The following is a 24199-nucleotide window of genomic DNA, read 5'->3' on the forward strand; positions in this document are numbered from 1 at the left end:
GACAAACCTGTTTGTTCTCCTAGCAGTCCATGGTATATTCAACACTCTTCTCCAGCACCACAGCTCAAAGGCATCAATCCTCTTTCTGTCAGCCCTATTCACTGTCCAACTCTCTGATGCATAGCACATAATTGTGAAGACTATATCCCGGATCAGGCGCACCTTAGTCTCCAGCCTGACATCTTTGCTCTTCAGTACTCTTGAGAGGTCCCTCAAAGCCGACTTTCCCAATGCAATTCGTCTCCTGATTTCCTGGCTGCTGTTACCAAGAGTGTTGACTGTAGAGCCAAGTAAATTAAAACTGTTAACAATCTCAATCTCTTCACCATCCATGCTGATGCTGCTAATTGGTCCAGTGGTTAGAATCTTTGTTTTCTTGACATTTAGCTTCATAATACACCATTATTATGAATAAATGTTTTTAAATGCCTGTATGATCATGTGCAAGAGAAAATAAAATACTGTAAGTGTTTTAAAACATTGAGCAGGAATGATGATCATTTCACTGCATTACTAGTTCTTTATTTGAAGCCTTCCTAAGTGGTTGTAGCAATTTCAGTGGAAATGATTACATATTCTTTCACTAGAAGGAGGCTTTCAATTAGTAATGCTCAGATGGAATCTTGAAGTTCAGTTCTGGATTGTGTCTCTTATGCTGTCTATCTCCTCATGAAATATTTGATAACCATTGGAGCCAAAGTATTTGCCACTGTAGTGATTTGGTACATGTGGCTGTTGAGCATTTAATACATGGCTGACCTGATTTGGATATGGTATAAATGTACAATTGACACAAGGTATCAAAGACTTGTTGTTGTTATGTGCTGTCCAGTTGTTTGCGACTCATAGCGACTCTATGTACAACATTCCTAAACTCTGTCCTGTGCCAATTGCACAGTCTCCGACACACCCATCCTGATTACCCCAGTCACTGAATCAATCCACCTCATAGGGGGCCTTTCCCTTCTGCGCTGTCCCTCCACCCTACCAAGCATGATGTCCCTCTCCAAGGACCTGTCCCTCCTTGCAACATGTCCAGAGTATGTTAGACGGAGCCTTAGAATCCTTGCCTCCAAGGAGCAGCCCGGTTTGACCCTTTCCAGGATGAATCTGTTTTCCTAGCAGTCCATGGTACCCTCAGTACTCTTCTCCAGCACCACAGCTCAAACACCTCAATTTTTAAAATGTTGACTGTAGGTTGCAATAATCTTCTGGATACAGAAGTTTTAATAATTATAATCTAATTTAATTTCTTCACCATGACTAGTGAAAGTTACATAATTATATTTGTGACATACCATGCAGCTATAAACCATCTGCAGTATAATAAAACTGTGAGTTTGGTTTACCCAAGAATATATAGTAGATTGTTGTTGTGTTGTTAGGCACTGCCAAGCCTACTCAAACCTGACCTTCCAACAGATTTTCAGAGGTAGTAAATCACATGATGAAAAATTGCCAACTTTATGCCATGGAGCAGTGGCATGCTTTTAGTTTGGCAGTGCCCCTCCTTACCATTAGGTCACCAGAACTCCCTATACAGTAGATTTTTATGTTGTTGTTGTTAGGTGCTATCGAGTTGAGCACGACTCCTAACGACCCTGTGAACAAAAAATCTGAACTCTGTTCTGTCCTGCACCATCTTCACATTTCCTGATACACAGAAGCCCATTGCAGCAATCACCTTTCAGTCCACCTGATTGAGGGTCTTCCTCTCCTTCACTGACCCTCCACCCTTCCCAATACTATGTCCATCTCCAAGGAATAGCACCTCCTGGCAACATGTCCAGAGTATGTGAGGCAAAGCCTCATCTTTCTTGCCTCCAAAGAGCACTCTGGCTGCACCATCTCAAAGACATATCTGTTCTCTTGGATGCCCATGGGATGCTCAGTGCTTTTCTCCAACACCACAGCTCAATGGTATCAATTCTTTTTCTGTCATCCTTATTCATTGTCTAGGTCTCAGGATGTTAGTGATTGGAAAGCCTGTGGCCTGAATTAGATGCACTTTAGTCCTCAAACTGACATCACTACTTGTAAATAATTTGGAAAGGTCCCTAACTGCAGATTTTCCCAGTGCAGTACATCTTTTTACCTGACTGCTGGTACCAAAGGTGTTAATTATGGATCCAAACAAGATGAATATGTATAGATTAGTATAGTAGATTGTTTTCTGTATAGAAGCTGTGAAGATATTTGTATGGTAGATTGTTTTTGTTTAGTTGGAACTAACCCATAGCTGACCCTCTAGCGGGTTTTCAGAGATAGTAAATCACACAGGATATTGCCCATCCTTTCACAGAGCAGCTAGTAGATTTGAAACTCTGCTGTTAGGATTGCAGTGTAACTTCTTAACCATTAGGCCACCAGAGCTCTTGGATAGTCTATTAGTGGGACCAAAATCCTTTCACAGTTTGGGTTAGTGCTCTTTTTATATGACCATACAGCATGAGGTCCACTTGATAAAAGTTGTTTACTGACACACAGATGCAATATTTACTTTGCAATGTTTACTTTGACGCAGTATTTACTTTTGTTTATTTTGCAGAGCATATGATGGCCAAAGCATAATACTGTCTCTTATAAGTGCTGAATATTAAATGACATGGGTTTTACATATTTGGACTAGTTAGAATAGATCTGTTTGGATGACTTAAATTATGTAATTATATATCATTTAAAATATTTTTTCATGGTTTAGTTTTCCATCATGCATTGCATTTTTACTTAAGCAATTATGTAACTTGCCTATTTCCCAGTCTCAAACTGCTTAATAAATAATCCTTAGCAAATTTAGTATTTCATTCAACCTTACCTTCCAATTTAGTCACATCAGTTTCTACATGTACTTCTTAAACTTGGAAATATTAGCTACATGCTAGTTTAGTTTCCCTGCTTTTTAGACAACTATTGCAATAATTTTTATTGTTGCATTCATATCATTTAACATCTTTTAAAAATTTTAATTGATATTTTAATGAATGTTTGTAAATAGCTTGGATTTCCATTCATTCATTATTGCACATATTCCTCGCTGCCCCCCTCATTTAACATCTTGGAGTTCGTTAAAGGACTATTATTTTATATAGCTAGAGTAGTTTTTCAGCAGTTTTGTATGGTTAATGCTTAACTACTAACTGAAAGATTATAGATTCTCACCCATCAGTATTTTCCACAGCATATAATAAAAGATCGTACGAACTGTGTTAAAAAGACTAAAAAAAAAAAACTAACTTTGAACAGTTTTCCGTTTTCCATTGGTTAAAATTTTAAGTATCAAAAAATTCTATGAGGATTTCTGATTCTGGCCAAGTTGGATAACAGGACTGGAATTTTTTTTTCTCCCCTCTTATTCGAACAAAACACAAGACCAATTCATTGCTGCTGAGTTGGAATTGACTCATAACTGACTCTCTGGTGGGCTTTTCATTGGCTGTATGCTGCACAGGAGGAGATTGCCCCTCTTCCCCCCCAAACAGTGGCTGGTGGATTCAAACCACTTAATTCATTACCATTAAGCCACCTACCTGAACACATGCATACCTGAAGTAACCAAAACCAGACAAAATACCTACTTAAGACAGTGAAGGGATAAGTGATACTAGACATCAGAGAGTAAAAGGTCAGTATTTCTTGGATATAGTAAACAATGAAGTGGATGCTATGATTGGCCGAACTGCCTTCAGAAAATTTATAGATTCTGACATGATGAGGAAATTTGATGGAGAGTCACAGGTTTTCTGAGTTGAAGAAATACAACTGAGAATCTTGAGATGAAAGCAAATAGAGTTCTTAGACTGGAATACCAGAGAAGAGATTGATGGACAGAGAAAGAAACCCAGAGCTCTTCAGTGGGTTTTCTTCAAGTGTAAACCAAAGTACTGATTAGTACATATATATGGATTCCCTCTATTTCTAGAGAGAATACTGGGTAAAAGGATTAAAGAGTGCCTTATACCTACACAGAACCAGAAATAATGCCTATTCCCACTAGTTAGAGTACAAGAAATCATAATTCATGAGCCACTTGGTAGAAGACACAGAAGCATCTTTCTTCAGCATTAGAGATGAATAAGTCACAGACTTAGCATTACTGTAGATCCATCTAATAGACTTTACAAGCAACACCCAAAGGATTAAACCATGCCCATAGATCTTAGCTGCATATCATAATGAAACTCAAGATGATATATGATAAACCCAAAATAGTAAGTACCCAGCAAGGTGAAATCTACAATATTTGGGATATAGACAAAGATAAATAGTACAAAGAAGCAAGAAAATATGGCCTGTCATGAGAATTAACATTTTAAATGGATCTCAAATTAATGCAGATGTTAGAATTACCAAAGAAGAATATTAAGACAGTTATAACTATATTCCATACTCAGACCAAGAAGCAGTCCTCACAACACAGCAGGGAAATAGTGTATGGTTGAGGATCAGGAAAGGTGTGCATCAGGGATACATCCTATCTCCATACCTTTTCAATCTATATGCAGAACAAATCACTGGGGAGGCTGGCCTTTATGAGGAGGAATGCGACATCAGGATTGGAGAAAGACTCATCAACTCATCTACGTTATGCAGATGATACAACCCTGCTTGCTGAAACTGAGGAGGACCTGAAGCACTTGCTGCAGAAAGTCATGGACCTTCTAATAAGTCTCCAATACGGATTGAAGCTCAACATCAAGAAGACAAAGATTCTCACACGGGGCCAATTAATTGGCAGCATCATGATAGACGGAGAAGTGATCAAGATTGTTAGCAGTTTCACTTTGCTTGGCTCCACAGTCAACACTCTTGACACCAGCAGTCAGGAAATTAAAAGACTAATTGCATTGGGAAAATCTGCTGTCAGGGACCTCTCCAGTGTACTGAGAAGCAATGATGACAGTCCAGAGACTGAGATGCACCTGATTGAGGCTATGGTCTTTGCAGTTACTTGGCTGTGCATCAGAGAGCTGGACAATGACTGAGCATGACAGAAAAGATTTGATGCCTTTGAGTCGTGGTGCTGGAGAAGAGTCTTAAACATTCTGTGGACTGCTGAGAAAACAAAGAGGTCCGTCTTAGAGAGTGAAACCAATTTTCTCCTTGGAGGCTAGGATTTTTTTTTAAATTTTCTTTTATTAATTTTAATGAACATTTACAGAGATTTTGGATTTTTATTCATTCATTGTTGCACTTTTTTCTTTACACCTCCCCCCCCCCCCAGTTCACTCCTCTCTTTGAAAAGCAAAAGATAAACTTCTTCCTTAAAACTCCATCTCTAGGATTTTGAAGCTCCTTCTCACATATTTTGAGCATGTGACCAGGAGGGACCAGTCCTTGGAGAGACACCATGCTCAGAAAGGTAGAGAGACAGCACAGTAGAGGAAGACCTCAGATATGATGGATTGATAAGATAACTGCAGCAGTGGGGGTAGGTGTGCCAGTGTCAGTGAGACTGGCTCTGAACAGGGCAGCCTTCAGAGCTGGTTTATATAGGGTCGCTATGAGCCGAAGGCAACTCAACGGCACATAAAAACAACAATAATAGTATTACTATAGAGTCAGTTCCAACTCATGCATCCGCATGTGTAGAAGAGAACTATAGGGTTTTTAAGACCTTTAAGAAGCAGGTCACCAGGTCCACCTTCTGTGATAGGTATGGGTGAATTTTAAACCACTAATGTTTCAGCTATTGTTGAGCACTTAATAATTTTTTCTACCTAGGGATGTTTTTTTAAAAATAAAAAAAGATTTTTAGATATAAAAGCTATGATGATTAAGGGGAGCTCTGGTGGCCTAGTGGCAAGAAGCTGCACTGCAATGCCGAAAGTTCAGGGTTTGAATCCACAGATACTCTACTGGAGAAGGAGGCGCAAACTCCTCCTGTGCCAGTTCGATCCAGTTTGATGGTACACAGCAAGAATAAAGGAAAAGGAGGGGGGAAAATAAAGCTCTGATGATTGAGATGAAGAGTATGCTGGATAGAATCAACGAGTTAAAAATTAGAAAAAATAGGAGCCCTGATCTAAACCATGTATTTTCAGTTACTTCTTAGGCATCCAAAAGTTAGAAAATGAATAAAGGTAACCAAAGAAGAATCAGTGTACTTGAATTATGTTGTCAAAGAGTACTGGATATCACATGGTCTGCCCCTGTGTCAATCCATCTTGTTGAGGGTCTTTTCTTGCACTGACCCCCAACTTTCCAAACATGATATCCTTCTTTAGGGATGGCTCCTCTTGACAGTATGCCCAAAGTATGTGAGACTGAGTTTTACCATCCTTGCCTCCAAGGAACATCCTGGTTTCACTTTCTCCAGGGCAGACCTGTTTGTTCTCTTGGCAGTCCACAGGATGGTCAGCATTCTTGTCTGACATCGCAAGTTAATGACATTGACTCTTCTTCTGTCATCCTTAGTCATTGTCCAACTTTCAGGTGCATAGCAACATGTGTAAAAACCATGGCTTGGATGAAGTCTTCAAACTGACATTATTGCTCCTTAGTACTTTGAAGTGGTCCTTGACAGCAGATTTTCCCAGTGTAGCATGCATTTACTTCTTGACTATTTGTATCAAGTGTGTTGATCTGTGAATCCAAGTAAAATAAAATATGTTTGGCATCAGGATAGAGGAAGACTCATTACTAACCTGTATTATGCAGATAACACAACCTTGCTTGCTGAAAAGTAAGTGGTAAGGACTCGAAGCACATGCTACAGCACATTAAGGACTGCAGCCTTCAATATGGATTCTATCTCAGCAGCATCAAGAAAACCGGGCTAGTAGACAAAGTTAAAAGTAAATCGAGAAAAGATTAGCATTGTCTATGGATTAGTCTACAACTATTCAGGAACACTAAAGACCAAGATGAAGGAGGATTTCTGATATCTTCTGCTGTCTGAAATTGATCAGTTATGCATTTAAGAAGAGCCAGATTACATCCTTTAGTTTAACCTACTTGAATTGAGAATCTATCTCAGGGGTAGAGTTGATGCATTGAACATTAATGACCAAGGATCAAGCGGGTTGTGGGATGATATACTGGGGAAAGCAAAAACTGATCAAAATAAATGTCAGAAGAGACTCAGACCTAGAGAACAAAAGTTACTGGAAGAACTGATGCAGTAAGAAAGCTGAACAGAAAATGTCAAAGGGAGCTTGAGGAGTATTGTACCTGGACTTAGAAAACCAAAAGTGAAAGAACATGTCAGACTTTGCTCAAGTTGAATGAACGGGGCAGAGAGGAGAGCAGTCCTGAAGTTGAAATACTAAAGGATTGTATTATCAAAATACTGAAACATACAGTGAATATCAGAAGAAAATAGAAGGAATCATTATACCAGAAAGAATTGGTGATCACTGAACCATTTGAGGGAGCAGCATATTATCACAACCCAGTGGTACTGAAGGAAGATGCCCAAGCATTGATTAAAGGCATTGATTAAAAAAGGAGGCTCTCAAAATTGATGGAGATCAGAGATACTATTTTGAATCTTTGGCACCTTGCTTTATAATCAGTTGTTCTAGACCTTTAGCCCACACCTTTTGGGCTGTTTAACCCCAGTAACTAAACCCTTTCAGTAGCTTCATACAAAAAAGAAACAGATATCTTCTTCCATAAAGAGTATTACAACCTAGAAAATCATGTGAGCAGTTCTGCTTTATCTTGTGGGTCCACTGAGTCAAATCAATTTATCTGTACCTAACAACGACAGTACCCTTTTTGAGTTGTTTTCCTCCATGTCTGTAAACAGTGAGGATGGCCAAGTTTGACTCCTCTTAACTCCAGAAGGGCGAACTGACCCCATCGACAGCATTCCTTACACAAAACCCATTCCTATCATGTCAGAAATATTTCGCATGTTCTCTTACCTATTTCCATCAATTCCAGCAACAGTCCTACCATTATACTAGGTCCGAAACCCATTAAAATAGTATGAAATCTGTTACACAGATCTCACAGAACCATACTCATGTCGTGGTTTTTATTAAGGAAGTTAACAGGATACAGTTCATGTTGGCAACAGGATAGTTTCTTAGACTGCTTCTGAAGTATGCCTGCAGGCCCTTCAGCCTTCAGTCTTGCGGCTTAAGACCAGTGTTAAAAAAGGATAGGTGCAGCATTCATTTGCTGCTGCTGCTGCTGCTTTACTGCTGGTAGTGAGATTTCCCAAATTTTTGCTGCTGAATCTGCTTAGTATAAATGTGGAGGACTGGTGAAACTAGCCATTCCCTTTGTATATAGAATAACATACCCTATTTGTATACTCCCGCCCAGCCATATGGCAAAGTCAAAGGCATTGGCCTAGGAAAAACAGTTTTGAACAATAGTGCCCCACATATTAGTCTATCTTTCTACTGCAGCTGCTGGAAACATGAACTAGTTTAAAATGTGAATGGCCTCTAGAAATTATTATATATATCTATGAAGGTTGTTCCTTTCCCAGTTTTGGGTCTTTTCCTCATACACATTTGTGGATCAATACTGAGCTGAAGTCTCAAGGACTACATTCTTGTAGATTACTTGGTTACCCCTGTCTGAACTCTGTCTCATTGTTCTCTGCACGGCAGTCTGGAAACTTGGTCCAGGGAATATTATGAGGCAATCATAGGGCTCATCTTGATTTTTCCAGTCAAAGATTATTTCCTTGTGCTACTTACTGTCCAATGGAACTTATGTACTTTATGTACTTTGTGTACTTTCTTAATTGCTTAAGATAAAAGGATAATCTAGTTGTACTCTGTCACGGTTGAATTTGGAAGTACTACCCAGGGCTCTTGGTTGAGTTCTGGTAGCTCAACCTGAAGGTAAACCATGTGAATCCTCCAGCTGGCCAGAGTGCTCCTTAGAGGCAAGGATGACAACCAAATGGATTGACACAGTGACTGCAGCTCAAGTGTGTCAGAGATTGTGAGGATGTCACAGGATAGGACAGGGCTCAGAGTGATTATTTGTAAGGTTGCTGTGAGTTGTACTCGACTCAACAGCACATAACAACAACAACAACAATCACATGCCCTGTTCTAGACAGCAGCCTTAGTAACAGAACATTTTCTTCCTGTGTTTTCAACAATTGTAGAAATAATGGAGCCACTTCTTAGAGCTTTCATACTTGAAGATGAAATTTTTAAAAAATCCATGACTCCATCTCACATACTTTGGGCACATAGCCAGGAGGGACCAGTCCTTGCTTGGAAAAGTCAAGGGACAACACAGGAGAGGAAAGCCCTGGGTGAAATGAGATGGATTGACCCAGTAACTGGGGCAATGGGAGTAGGTATGTCTGAGACAGTGAGATTGGCTCAGGATAGAGCAGGATTCAGAGCTATTGTGTAGAGGGCCACTGTAAGTTGAAGGCAATTCATTGGCACCTAATAACAGCAACAGAACTCATTGGTGTCGGGTTGGAATGAGCTTAGAGCTGACCCTCCGGCTGATTTTCAGCAGGCTTAAATCATGTGAGAGAGGATTGTCCATCATTCCCCAGAGGAGCAGCTGATGGCTTCTAATAGCCTGTCTTTGGGCTGGTGGTGGACGTCTCTATCCACTAGTCCACCAGAGCTCCCTTGAAGATGGGATAGCCAAAATAAATCAGATTCTTTATAATCAGTTTGATACTTCTTTCTGGATGTTTCATTGCTTCATTTCAATTTTTTTTCCCTTTAACCTTACCACTAACTTCTACTTCATCTCGTTACTTTACAATGTAAATCTCATTATACTAGGTTTTCTTGGATCTGGAATGAACTATATAACACCTCACCTGTACAACTATTTTCTGGTAAATAGTGTACCCATTTTAAAAGATGTGTACACTGTGGGACTATCTAATAACATGTCTGAGATGTGAAATCTCTAATGACAAGTCATTGGTGGTCAAGATGTGTAACCAGGTTTGTCTGTAAAGTGGACATGTGGGTGAATTTTGCATACAAATTTTGAAATACTTTGTACTCCTGTATTATACTCGAGAAAATCTATTTCTACTATTGTTAGGACCAAACAATGTGTGAATTTTGTGTTTTTGCGGATTTAGATAAGGGCTGCAGAGTGGTCTGAACTTAATTTAGCTTCATTTCTTTGTGGTGCTGTCTCTGCCCGTGCACCTCTACTTGGCTAGCTACATGTGTACACCTCCTTGATTGGCTGTGCACATGGTAAGTTACTGTTTTGGGTCCACCACATTCCTTTGAGTTCTCCCTTCCAATCCTGGTCGTCAGTTGCACAGTGTAGTCCTGTGAGGAGCAACAAAGGTATGGAGATTTTAGATAGGAAAATCTTCATTAGTAAAGCCAATCTTTCGAACAGACTACCCTGTGTGTGTGTAGTCCCAAGCTTTATGTTTAGATGGTACTTATTTTGGCATATAAGGTGTGCCTAATCCAGTCCAGGGTCTTCTCACTTTCTTGTTATGCTTCAGAGAAGTTGAACAGTGACTAAGGATGACAGAAGAATAGATGCCTTCGAGTTGTGTTGCTGGAGAAGAGTCTTGAACATACCATGGACTGCCAAGAAAACAAATAGGTCTATTTTGGAGAGGGTGAAGCCATGTCTTTCCTTGGAGGCTAGGATTTTGAGGCTTTGCCTCACTTACTTTGGGCACGTGGCCAGGAGAGATTGGTCCTTGGAGAAGGACATCATGCTCAGAGGGTTGGACAGACAGCACAGGAGAGGGAAACTCATGATGAGATGGATTGATACAGTGATTCGGGTGATGGGGGCTGGTGTATCAAAATTAGTGAGACTGGCTCAGGACAGGGAAGGATTGAGAGCTGCTGTACGTTGGGTCGCAATACATCGCAAGCTACTCAGTGGCATATAAAAACAATAGCATACTATGGGTTTGGAAGCAGGAGCGGCATCCACTTCTTAAATAACATGCCTACGGAAACTCTATGACCTTTGATAAATGTCGATAGTTGTAGAGCGGCTTTTCAAGCCTTTTGTTCATAGAGTTGTTATGAGTCATGCTCGACTCAGAGGCAATTAACAACAACAACAGCCCAGGGCCCTTGGGTAAGTTCTGGTAGCTTAGTGGTTAAGGAGTCGCACTGTCAACCTGAAGGTACACCATTTGAAGAGCACTCTCCTCCTGTACAGTTTACTGCCTGCTAGAACGTCAGCTATGGGTTAGTTCTGACTCTCTGGTACTTAAAAAACCCCCGTCTCTTAAGAATATAATGAAAGGCTTTTAGAGAGAAATATTTTTTACTTATACAAACTAATGAAGGTTGAAAAACTAATGTCCAGGCACTTGTTATTAATCATCACTAAGGTCAGTCAGAAAGCTTCAGTTGACCAACCTTGAGGGTTAAAGAGAGAAATGTTATGTTGTGCTGACATTATTTTCATTGTTCTTGGCATAGTAGTAAGAATACTGCCTGTATCCAGTAGAGAGAAGAGGGAAATGGCTAAGCAGGTTTTATCTGCCATGTCTAACATTGTCAACCTTTTTATACTGTTTAATGTCAGGCCTCTCTTAGTTAAGTTTTACCTCCTGAAATGTTGGTAATAAAGTATTGTGACAATTTAATATTTTAGATAAGATTGGAGAAATAGAAATAACCTCATTGGGAAAGAATGAGAAAGGCACAGACCTTAGGATATTTTAAAACCATTTTCAGAACTTTAAACTGGCTCTTTTTTAAATGGAGAATTTGTATGTTAAACTCCTTTGTTTTAGAATGACAATTATAATTATTTCCCCCTCTTTTTTCAGTTATTCAAGCGAAGAAATGTTGCTACAGCAGAAGAAGAAAGTGAGGAAGTTATGGCAGATGGAGGTTTCCATGAGGCACAGATTAATAACATGGAAATGGCACCTGTAAGTGAGATGAAAGGAACTCTGATTTTTTTTTTATAATTAAGAGTTGAGATATAGATAAGAAATAGCTACAAAAAGTGCTTGATATTTCATTTATTAAAAATACATGTAATTCATAATTTATTAAATATTACTGTTTCACACAATGTTCAGCTAAACAAAATTGACTTAATTGTACTTCTAACTTTAATGATATATACAAAGTGATGATTTACAGAATTATTCCTTAAAAGTTAAATAGAAGAGAAACATTAAAGGAAATCATGTTACTCATTTTAGCTACAAAATTGGACATTATACAATTAAATAACAAGTACTGTAATCTTTTTTTTTGGTAATCTTTTAAAATATTTTGTGGGAAAATACTTGTCATTTACCATAATGTACTTTTTACCACAGTGCACTATTTTTCTCCAAATGGATAGTGAATCATATGTTATTTGACTTATTATATCAGCTTCTGTGGTGGTGGTTTGAATCCACCAACAACTTTGAGGGATAAAAATGGTCAGTCTCCTTCTGTGTGATTTACAGCCTCTGAAAACCCACTGAAGGTCATTTTTGAGTTTGAGCTTAAGATTTTCAAGATTTACTAATGCCATAGTATGCATTTTTTTCTCTTTTTGATTAAAATTCCTTTTTATGGATACGCGACATCTTGTTTATTTATCTGTTTATATTCATTTTATTTCCACATTTTGGCTCTTATGAAAAATGCTATAAGGAGCATTAGTGTAATATAACTTTTTGAAATTTCAGAAAAGGATAAAAAATGATAAATTATTTATATTCATCAGACCTGTGTAGACCTTCCATTGATAATACTTTTTATCACGCAAAAAACCCTCAGAACCTGTAGTGAAAAATTTTCTTTCATCTCAGTCTTAATAAATTTTTTGCACTTGCATCATTAGATTCTGAATTATTTTGAGATTTTTTAAAAAATATACTTATAAAATATACATTTTCTTTGAACTAGAATATATGTACATGTTATAAGTAGATCTAGTGGCAAACCAGAAGGTTAATAGTTTGAACTCACCAGCAGTTTTGTGGAGGGAAAAATGTGACAGCCTTCTTTCATAAAGATTTACAGCCTTACCTCTGCAAAGACAGGTAAGATAGAGAAGACTGAAATGGATGTCAGAAGAGGCCTTGAAATTTGCATTAGATGTGAAAGAGACCAAAACAAAGAGAAGTACTGAAGTAAGAGAACTTAACAGATTTAAGGGAAGCATGAGAAGACAACGCTAAGTATTACAGTGAAATGTACTAAGTGCTGAAACTAGAAAACCAGAAGGGAAGAGCACATTTGGCATTTCTCAAGCTGAAGGAACTGAAGAACAAATTCAGACCTCACGTTGCAATTCTGAAAGGTTCTGTGAGCAAAATTTTGAATGGAAAGGGAAGCACAAAAAGATGATGAGAGAAATACAGATTCACTTTACTAAAATGAATTGGTCAACTCTGAACCATTTTGGGAAGTAACAAACATATGATCAAGAACCAATGGTACTGAAGTAAAGGATGAAGTCCAAACTGAATTGAAGGCATTGGCAGAATATAAAGCCCAGGATTTAATGGGTTACCGATTGAGATATTTCAGCAGAAAAATACAGCCCTAACCATGCTCACTACCTTATGCCAAGCAATTTGAAGGACGGAACTGGTCAGCTGATAGGAAGAGATTCACATTTATTCACATTCCAAAAAAAGTGATTCAACAGCATATAGAAGTTACTGAACAATGTCATAATATTGAATGCAAGTAAAATCTTGCAGAAGATTATTTTTAACATGGCTGCAACAGTTCGTAAGTAAGAAACTACAAGATGGATTCAGAAGAGACCCTGGAACGAGAAATAAATGTTTACTTGTGCTTTACTGACTATAAAAAGGCATTTATTTGACTGTGTGAATCGTAAGAAATGATCAATAACATTGAGAAGAATGGGAAACCCAGAACATTTAATTGCACTCATGTGAAACCTGTACTTAGACCAAGAAATAGTTAAACGAACAGAACAAGTGGGCAGGACTGCATGGTTTACAATCATTAAAGCTGTGTGTCAAAGCTACAATCTTTCTCCCCCCCTATTCAGTCTGTGTACTGAACAAATCATTTGAGTAGATGGACAGTTGGAAGAAGAACGTAGCACCAGTATTGTCATTTGCCTATTTTGTAATTGAGTTGTTTGTCTCTTTCTGGTTGAGGTTTTGGAGTATTCTAGAAATAGTAGATATTCATTCCTTGTCTAATAAGTCATTGACAATTATTTTTCACAGTCTATTTTCCCTTTGGTACTGTGTTTCATATGATTATTCCTATATATTGTGTTTTATAAAATTAACCACCATTGAGCTGTTTACATTTAATCTGAGAACTGAATGAAAGAAACAGCCAACAATGTGACAAATAAGGAAAGGAAAAACAATTTAGGTAGGTAGTTCAAAGGTTGTCAGGTAAAGAATAGTGGTCAAAGCAATCTCAGTTTAGTTGGCAAGAGATGAATTTCAAGAGATAAGCAGGGATCACTATCTTGTAGGCCTTTGTAAAACATTTTTGCAATGTTGTGTGTTTTGAATAGAGAATATATTTTACTTAAGCCTGTACTCTTTATGAGAAGAATGAAAATTAACTGCTATAACTTCTGATCATTTTAAAAGTTTATATTTTAGCCATCTCTAAAAACCTGGAGATCTGCAGTGATTTTGAGATGTATCTCCCATACCTTTCAAGGTGTACTATAATTGGTGGTTGTGATATAAGTATTCATCTGATTTGTTTTATATTTAGTAACTAAAGTTTTACACCATGTATACTGTAGATAGAAATTCTTACATTTGTATTTTTTTTCTTGTTGGTTATTATTTTGTTGTTCACATTACTTTTGCCAGTTTTCAGACTTAATATTCCTAGACCTGAAATTTCTGATAGGAATAAAACCTTTTTGTCTTATTGCCTACTTATCATTATTTTGAGCTTTTAAATGTTGTGGGTGATATATGCTCACCTGTCATGTTATTAGGGAGCTATGGTGGCACAGTGTGTAAGGAGTTGCGCTGCAACCCAAAGGCAATGCCTCTGGAGGTTAGACTATACCAGGGGCTCCTCAGGAGAAAGGTGGGCGATCGCATGTGTGATTTGTAGCCTCAGCTGTGAGTTGATTCTGAGTTGAAGGCAGTGAGTTGAGGTTTTTTGTTTGATCACATTATTAATAATGTAATGCATTTCTTTTTTTTTTTTTTAGAACAATTTTTCTTTTTTTTTTCTCCCCCCCCTTTTTTTTAAAAATTATTATTTTGTGTGTGTGTTTGTGTACCATCAGATCAGATCTGACTGGTACAGGAAGAGATTGTCCCTCCTTTACTGGCAGAGCATCTGGTGGTTTTGAACCATGCGTCTCTGGGATTGCAGTGCAGCTTCTTGCCACTACGCTACCAGAGCTCCCCTGTAATGCAGTTCTGTATATAATTTTAACATATGTGTAAACTTTTTTGAGAACTGTAATTGGCTTTTTAATACATTTTCATTTATCTTGTTTTCCTTTTAATTCAGTTTAACATTTTACTGTATTTGCTTCCATTTGTGATTCTAGGGTGGTGTTATTACTTCTGACATGATTGAAATGATATTTTCCAATAGCCCAGAGCAACAGCTTTCAGCAACACAGAAATTCCGAAAACTGCTTTCAAAAGGTGAGCTCAGCATGTGTTGAGTGTAGTTCTTTTCACTTCTTTACAAAATACTAGTTTTCCATATTATGTTATAATATATATCTTGTGTATGTTATCATAGATAACTTTATAATGTGCCTCTCAACACATGTAGAGAAACATATATTTATGAATCCTGCCTGCCAGCTTTATTTATTTGTAAGCTTTTATCAAAACAGAAGGCAGTATTTTTATTTCTGAGGCTATCTTATAGAAGCTTTTATTTGTGGGTTATCCCATAAAAGAACCTAGAGTGATCAGAATGCTAGTCAGCATCTCAATTCAAATTGGGCAGTTCTCCCTTCTTTTAAGGAAAAGTAAAAATATCACTTGAAAGAATCTTGACTTAAATGTTAGTAATTTACCACTGAATGTAAAGTACAGATTTCTTGGTCAGCAGGGTAACTACATTCATCTCACTGCCCTCTGCCCATGATTAGTGTAGAGTAGAATTTCATATGTCTTGTTATTCTGAACAAATAAACTGAACCATGTTAAAAATTTGATAATCACGATTAAAACAGACTTTCAAGGGGGGGAAAAAGAGGAATGAACTGGGGGGGCAGGATAGAGAAAATAGTGCAAAAATGAATGAATGGAAACCCAAAATCTCTGTAAATGTTCATTCAAATGAATAAAATTTAATTTAAAAGAATAAAAAAATTGATAATCAACACTAAAATTGGCCACCTAGTATTCAGTTACTGCTTTTATAGAATTAGTGCTCTTAATTGCTGTTGACTCATTTCTGACTAATGTCGATCTCAGGTGTTAGAGTGTAGAATTGCTCTGTAGCGTTTTCACAGCTATATTTTTTGTGGTACTTGACTTTGAACTGCCAGCCTTTGTTAGCACTTGAGCACAAGCTGTTTGTACCAGTTAGGAACTTTATAGATGGTGATGTCTGTGTACCCTTTGAAACTAACTGGAAGAAAACCAGAAAAATAAAAAAACTCCCTGGAGGACATGATGCTGAGTGAAATATCTCAGTCACAAAGGGACAATTGCTATATGGTGCCACTGTTGTAGAATGAGACTGACATTGGGGTGGGGGTAAGACTGAGAAAAACTGGATAAATTATGTTTACTGCATTGTAGCCGATGAGGGAGAGAATAGTTTAAAAGTATTATATTTTAGTGCATTATGTTTATCATAAGAGTACAGAATGAGGGTTGCAGAGTGGATTATATTTGGGGTAGGAGGATTGTGTAACAATGAAGGAGTTTTTCTTTTGCTTTTCAAGGAGTAGAACGATCGGGCAGGTGGGGTGGGGAGAAAAGTGCAACAATGAATGAATGAATGAATGGAATTCTAAAATCTCTGTAGATGTTCATTGAAATGAAAAATAAAAAAATAAAGCTGCTACCATATGTAAAATTATGTCTTGTCTTTTCTTGACAGCCTCTTAAGTATTTGCAGCCAATTATCATGTGTACTTCCCACTTTTCAGCATACTCAGTCTAATAGGTTTCTCACAAAATGTGGCTTAATTGTTTTTTTAAAATTGAGTTAACTGGACTTTGCTTTATCCTCAAATGTTTTATTACTATCTTTGTCTTCTTTCTATATATTATTGCTATTATCTAGCATAATGAAGCATTAATCTTTATTGTAATTTTCAAATTTGTTTCTTGTATTTATGTACAGGACCTGTCCTTAGTTCTTTTTCCAGATTATCATTCCTTAGTTGCTTTCTCCATTGGCTGGGATAAAAATCTCCCTACTAAGTACTGTAATCCAGTGGCCATTTCTCTGGTACTTCTTCCTGAATGTTATCAAAATCCTCACTAAATTTTAGCTGAAATTAGCACACTTATTTAAAACATTTTCTATCAGGAAATTTCTGTCAAATAACAATAAGCTATTATAAAAAATTATAGTTAATTCTTTTTTTTTTGTTTAATTATATTTTATTAATTTTCATAAACATTTACAGAGATTTTGGGCTTCCACTCATTCATTGTTGCATTATTCTCTCTACCCTCCTCCCAGTTTGTTCTTGTCCAAATGCCACAGTGCTTGTCAAAGCCAGTTCTGATCAATCTTCTTTGTCAGTGTATCCTTTGCCATTCCCTATCACTCCTCCCTGAGAGAGACTTCACCCTGAGTCATAAGGAAAAGGGCACGGCGTATTCTCTTAGCTACTTCCTGCTGAAAAGGGACGCTGTGGGTTTCAGGGTGAAGATCTTCTCTCACTACTCTAAAGGGCCCCTTTGGCAGTAGGAAACACATAGAAAATTATAGTTAATTCTATTGCCATCATATCTTTGGTGAGTTCTGACTCCAAAAAATTACATCCTTTTAGTATGTGCAGAATCTCCTCATGCAGTTTTTAAAGACAACTTAGGTGTTTTCTCTGTGAAAACACAAAGAAAGGATTACTAAGAGATTAACAGATTAACAGTGATTGTCTTTGGGTATTTCACCCTCTACTTTCTATGTTCTCTAAGATAATCGAATCCATACTTTGAATTTTTAAGACTTTGGCATGTCCTTTATTCTTATCATAAGACTTCTTCATGAAACCTTTCATGACTGCCTTGCCTTAAAGTAACTGAGTTTAGTTTCACTTCTACAGTATTTTTTGGACTTTAACATGGACGGAATAATTAATGAAAAAGGAGATACTAATTAATTTTGAGCCTGGAAGTCCTTATATGGAAATCATAGGATTATCTTTTTTCTTTTATTTTATGAAAACAGAACCTAACCCTCCTATTGATGAAGTGATCAGCACACCAGGAGTTGTGGCCAGGTTTGTGGAGTTTCTCAAACGGAAAGAGAATTGTACACTGCAGGTACGAACCATTTTTTTTTTCTTGCCTCACACCTTAATTGCCATTGCTGATTTTTGCTCTGTACTGGAATATTTTACGTACTTTAATCTGTATTAAGAGTTCATTTTTTAAGGAGCTATAGTAGTAAGAAGCTGTGCTGCAATCCCAAAGGCGAGTGGTTCAAATCCACCAGATGTTCTGCTGGAGAGGAGGGGTAGTCTCCTCCTGTGCCATTCAGATCCGATTTGGTGGTACACAACAAGGGGGTGGGGTTGGGAAGGTTTTTAATTTTGTAAACAATGGTACTCCTGACAACCACATTGCAAACTGCTTTATATCTTCAGTAAATATTTATCTTATTAAAATTCTTATCATTTTTAATCACCCAAAAAGCCACATGATGATTGTCATATCACTTACCTACTATGAAAATGTATGTAGCATATGATAGTGGAGAGACTTCTCAGAAATCTGTATACATTCTGCTATGCTACTTCAAATATTTCAAGAGGAAACCCTTCAGCATCTGGGTGGAATACTTTTTATAGTGAAAGTGATTATCAACTGACGTGTATTACAGTTTTCCCCTAAAAATTGTACTATCCAGTTATTACTTGTTTTTCCTAAAAAACCTTACTATCCAGTTTTATTGGGTTTTATCAAGATAATGGTTTTTGGTGTAATGGAGTCAGTATTTATATTCTGTAACAAATTCTTACGTTTCTTAATTTTCACTTCTAACATCTGAAAGAGACTTTAGAAAGATGGCAACTGTGAAAATTGATCCATGTCAACTAGATCACAAAGTGGGTCTCCCCAAGTAAATATTTAATAATAACAAGTTAATCAGAAGACACACAACCCCTTACCTCTTATTTTCTCTAAAACTTGAAGGAGCTCTGGTGGGTAAGGGATATGGAGCTGTGCTACCAATCCAGAGGTATTTGTTTCAAATCCACCAGTTTCACTGGAAAAAATTTGGACAATTTCTTCCCATGTGATTTTACTGTCCATTGGAACCCACTGGAGGATCAATTCAGAGTTGCACCAGCTCAATGGTACATAAGGTCAAGGCTTGCGGCCATGATAAAGATTGGACCTTTTTAGTAAACTAACAGCCGTGCCCCAAGATTTCTGACTGTCCAGAACTCTATAGATCATTCATAAGACTTGATATACTTTGTCTTGTTATTTCTTTCCTTTCCTCCTACCCTTTCACATTCTTTGTTGCAGTGAAGAGTTTCTTCCAGAGGAAAAACAAGAAATCCAGAAAAGGTAGAGTACTTCGAGTCCTATCAGTTTCTCTTCTCCAGTTTGATATTTACCAACTTCCAAGTTCATTTGAATTAAGATTCTGTTTTGCTAGTTGCCTCTCGGTTTATAATCCTGGCCCCTTTCTAAGGCCAGAACTGCCAGACACCTGAAAAACACAAGATTCACCTATAGCTTAAGAGAAGAGAGAGACTTCTCAGGAAAAAGGAAATCCAGCCAACCAACACTGCAGAGAACAGAGTCTGAGCCCCAGGCAGCCTGCCGAGGGAACCAGAGGGACCAAATGAGGAGCTTTACTGCAGTTTATTACCTGAAATGGTTTATAGGAAGAGGGAGGTAGGAAAACGTACCAAAAAGGTTTCTGTCTTACTCAGGAAATGATAATAGCTGAGAGAAAGCCAGAATTTCTTTCTAAGTGTAACACTTTTTAATAGTTGGTTGCAGAAGTCCAGATCCTTATTACATGAAAAAAAAGATAGTATAATGTCTCAGGTTTAAAGTGAAACAAGTAGGCTTCTCTCTTTCACACATGCACACACATGCGCACACTCTTCTTTATTCTCCAGTTCTCCCCAGACTGCTGTGTGTGTGTGTGTGTGTGTGTGTGTGTGTGTGTGTGTGTGTATTTATTTCCCCCCTCACCCAGAATTCTACATCATTTAATTCAGTACTCTGATCTGAAGTCTATTAGTAGGGAGCTTCACTGCCAACCTGAAGGCAGGTGGTTCAAATCCTCCTGTGTGCTATTTAGTCTCTGAAAATCTGCTGGCCCCCTGGAGGGTCAGCTATGAGTTGATTTCGACTCTACAGTACATAACAGATAAAACAAAACAAAATCTTGCTGGGAAAGGTGAAAGCCCTCAGAAATCTTAAATTCTTTTACTTAGATCTGCAGATTCTACCTTACACATACTGATCATTAAGCTGAACCTTTGGAGAGATGATTCTTTTGGAAGTGGCCTTAACTTGGCAGGTGACAGGCATCATGCTAATAGATGTGTTGTATCTCACTCTGAGAAGTAACTAGCTTGTTTATTCCTTGAGGATTATCATCTCCAGCTTTTCTTCTGTGTAGAGTTAAGCACAGCGTGGTGTTCCTTTCTCCATTGTGATTCATGGGCAGCCTTGACCAACCCAGAAGTTGGAGAAGCAAGTACATTGAGGGATCTTTGACAGCCAGGGAGCTTCATGCTCTGATACTTATTCACACTGTGAAAGTCATGTGTTTTGATAGCTTGGAAGGAATGCCTTCTGTCTGTTTGTAGTGCACTGGGATATAAGTTGTTAGTATTCCTAAGTGCTTATTAGATATTTTAGTATAGGGCTTTGACCATTTTTTATCCCTGCAAGTGAGTTATAAAATGTATAAAAACATAATAACTCAATCCACCAATAAATCCTGTGGACAGGCTTAATTTAATCCCTTTATAGCTACAAAAGTAGAGTTCTAATGAAGGATCTCTTTACTGTCCTCAAATCATTCAAGTATCCCAAACCAGAGCCTACTTTGAGCAGTGCTGCTTGGGTTCTCAGTTGCCCTTAAACTGGAGACAAACATAGGTGAAATTCAGGATTTTAGAAGCAAACAGTGCTGTTAAGCTAAACGTGTTTGCAGACTCGGTGACTTTGAGACCTCAGACAAACTTGAGCCCTTTGGGATGAGACTACCATGAGCCTACTTTGCTGGATTCTTTAGTCCAGGCCCAACATTTTTCTACTGTCCTTTGCAGTCCTAAGATTTTGCATTCGGAAATAATCTTATTAATGCTCCTAAGGATGGCTAGAAATAAGTAAATTGCTTCCTAGTTCCAACCAACATAGGACGGCTCTGTTTAAAGTTGTAAATGGAAATTCAGTTGGCATAGTTTATCCATTCCTGCCTCTTGTCCCTCTAAAAGCTTAATGCAATAAACTGCAGTAAGCCTTCATCCTCATGCATCTTTTTCCATCTCCATCAATCTCTGTACCTTCCTGGATGGTTGCTCCAGTGACTCAGGCACTGTTCTCTGCAGGGTTTACTATCTGGGTTTATTTTTCTGATGTGAGCCTCTCTTTTCACTTGCTCTCCAGGTGAGCCTGGCATTTGCTAGGAACCAGAATTGAACCAGCAAAATGGCCAACAACAGTCCTGATCCAAATGGAGAAAGGGAGCCAGGCGTACTTCAATCTGGAGTGGGAAACTTGATAGGAGGTCAGAAGTACTTCAGCTTTGGATTCATTTTCCTTATTTAAGGAACTGAACACCAGAAGGTAGAGATTGAGAAAGAGGAAAGAGAAAACATCAAATCTTCATGTGTCCTTAAGATTTCGCAGTTAGAATTTTATTAGCAAGTTCTGGACAGTGAAAAATAATAAATTAAAATTTGTAAGTAATCGCAATCGCATGACAGGTTGCTTTCTTGCATGATGCCATCGTTTGAACACTAAGAATATAAATACTGGTTGAAAATTATAAAGAGTAACTAAAGCGTGGAGTTATTTTGGCCACCATAGATTTTTTTCTTTTTGGATGAAACCATTTTTTAATTTTTTTTTTAGAAAAATTTTTATGCTACTGATTTTCTTTCGCATCTTATGGTTACTTTCTTAAATTTCTATTTCTTATTATTCTCTTACAGCTTTATGAAATTTTTTGTCATAAATCTTGGGATTTGTCATATGCGAAACCCGGTTTGTGATGAAAGACAAGCTAGATAATTAAAAACTACAATCCATTTTTAAAAAAGAATATTTACATGTTAAATATATTTGATAGTTGCTTCTTCAACAATAATACACTCCCGAAATCGCTCAGGCAATTAATACACACCCTTATTTGCTCAGTTAACCACTCACACACATGTACATGTATGTCAGCATATACATGTACATATGCGTATATACACATATATTCATACTACACACAAAAATGTATAGTAACTTTGAGGTAGTCAGGGGGATGTGTGTATTTTTAATGTTCTGTTAATGCATGAATGTGATACTGTTCTCAGTGAGCCAGTATCTATAATTATCCCCCTTTTTATAAAGATAAAACTACTTTCTGGTTTTAATGGTTATTGAGGAAGAGAGGCCTTGGATCTTCTTTGCATTCACAAGATATCTTTATTTTGTATTTCTTAGCAATAAACATACCTCAGACACATTCATGGTTTTTTGAGATACCGTAATTTCGAGTTTTCCTCATCTGTGTTAATGTGGTTATTCTTCTCCTAACCATTACCATGCTTTTTCTGTTGTTTTATTTCCTTCATTTTATTCCCTTTAACAGCATCTAAATTCCTTTTTTTTTAAGCCTTTGGTGCTACACTTCATGAGACAGATAGTAGTTTGAACTCTTAACACCAAGTTAGTATTCTCCACCCACGTGCTGAGCAGACCTGATCCTCCTTAGCCTGTGGCATCAGATGAAGTTGGGCACATTCAGGGTGGTATAACTATAAAACCCGCTTAATAGCCTAGTAATTTCACTTCACTGACTACTCTTTAAAATATCCTTTATATGCCCAGGTTATTACATCCTTTTTTTTTAATCGTGGTGGGTAGGTTGGAAGGGAGCAATCAAAATCTCATTGTATGCTTTTTCTCTGCTATAGATAGGTACTTCTGCTGCTTTTACTTGCTCTTTCCAGTTTGCTTGTCTTCAGTTTTCATTTCTTTGCTTTATCTTTGTAGCCTCTGATGCCTTTTTATTGAACTCTCGAGCCCACCTTTTAGAACCACGAACACATAAACTCATTACCATCCTTGAGTAGATATCACTCATGTGGACTCTCTATTGAGTTTTTAAGGCTGTAAATCTTAATGGAAGCAGACTGCCTCATGTCTTGCAGAATAGCTGGTGGAGTCAAACCACCTGCCTTTCCTTTAGCAGTTTTAACACATAACCTCTATGTCTCCAAGACAGTTTGTTCTGCTCCGCTCCCCACAACATCATGAATCTTTTTTTCTTTTTTTTTGGTTTTCAATGCCTGAGAACCATTCTTTCTTTTTTTTTTTTTAATTTTATTAATTTTTATGAACATTTCCAGAGATTTTGGATTTATTTATTCATTGTTGCACTTTTCTCCCTGCCCACCACTCCCCCCAGTTCACTCTTCTCTTATGAACCTTCATTTTGGACTCTTGTCATGACCATAGTAACCAATCATATATTGTGCTTTTTTAGAAAATTTATTATTAATTTCAGTAAAAATTTACAGAGACTTTAGATTTCCATTCATTCATTCTTGCACTTTTCTCCCCTCCCAACCCTCCCTCCAGTACACTACCCTTTGGAAAAGTAAAAGAAAAATTCTTTCATTGTTTTGCAAACCCTCCCCCAGGTCCTCTCCACCATGTAGCCTTCGCTCTAGACTCCTGTCATGACAAAAATACCTAGTCACATATCCCTTTTAAACAGTTTTCTCCCTCATCTGTTTCAATACAGTATTATACACTGTTGAACCCATCTTTTTCAGTCTCTCCCCAAACCCCAAGGTCAGTCCTATTTTATAACAGTGCACCATGCAGTATTTGTCCTTTTTGTGACTGAGATACTTCACTCAGCATAATGTCCTCCAGGGTCAACCATTTTGAATAATATTGCTTGAATTCCTTGTTTTTCAATGCAGC

The 24199-nt window shown here is 37.6% G+C and overlaps 1 protein-coding gene across 1 annotated transcript in view; it reads left to right on the forward strand.

Moving 5' to 3' along the window:
* The window catches only part of KPNA1 (karyopherin alpha 1 (importin alpha 5)), a 76188-nt gene that overhangs the window by 31069 nt on the left and 20920 nt on the right, over positions 1 to 24199 (forward strand). The window contains exons 3-5 of the mRNA XM_006884233.1: positions 11717 to 11821; positions 15421 to 15520; positions 18243 to 18337. Of these exons, the coding sequence (XP_006884295.1) occupies positions 11717 to 11821; positions 15421 to 15520; positions 18243 to 18337 (300 nt within the window). The remainder of the gene's footprint in view (positions 1 to 11716; positions 11822 to 15420; positions 15521 to 18242; positions 18338 to 24199) is intronic.

The sequence above is a fragment of the Elephantulus edwardii genome, unplaced genomic scaffold (genome assembly GCF_000299155.1).
Source record: "Elephantulus edwardii isolate Elephantulus edwardi_28Jun2011 unplaced genomic scaffold, EleEdw1.0 scaffold00032, whole genome shotgun sequence".
In the NCBI taxonomy this organism is placed as follows: domain Eukaryota; kingdom Metazoa; phylum Chordata; class Mammalia; order Macroscelidea; family Macroscelididae; genus Elephantulus; species Elephantulus edwardii.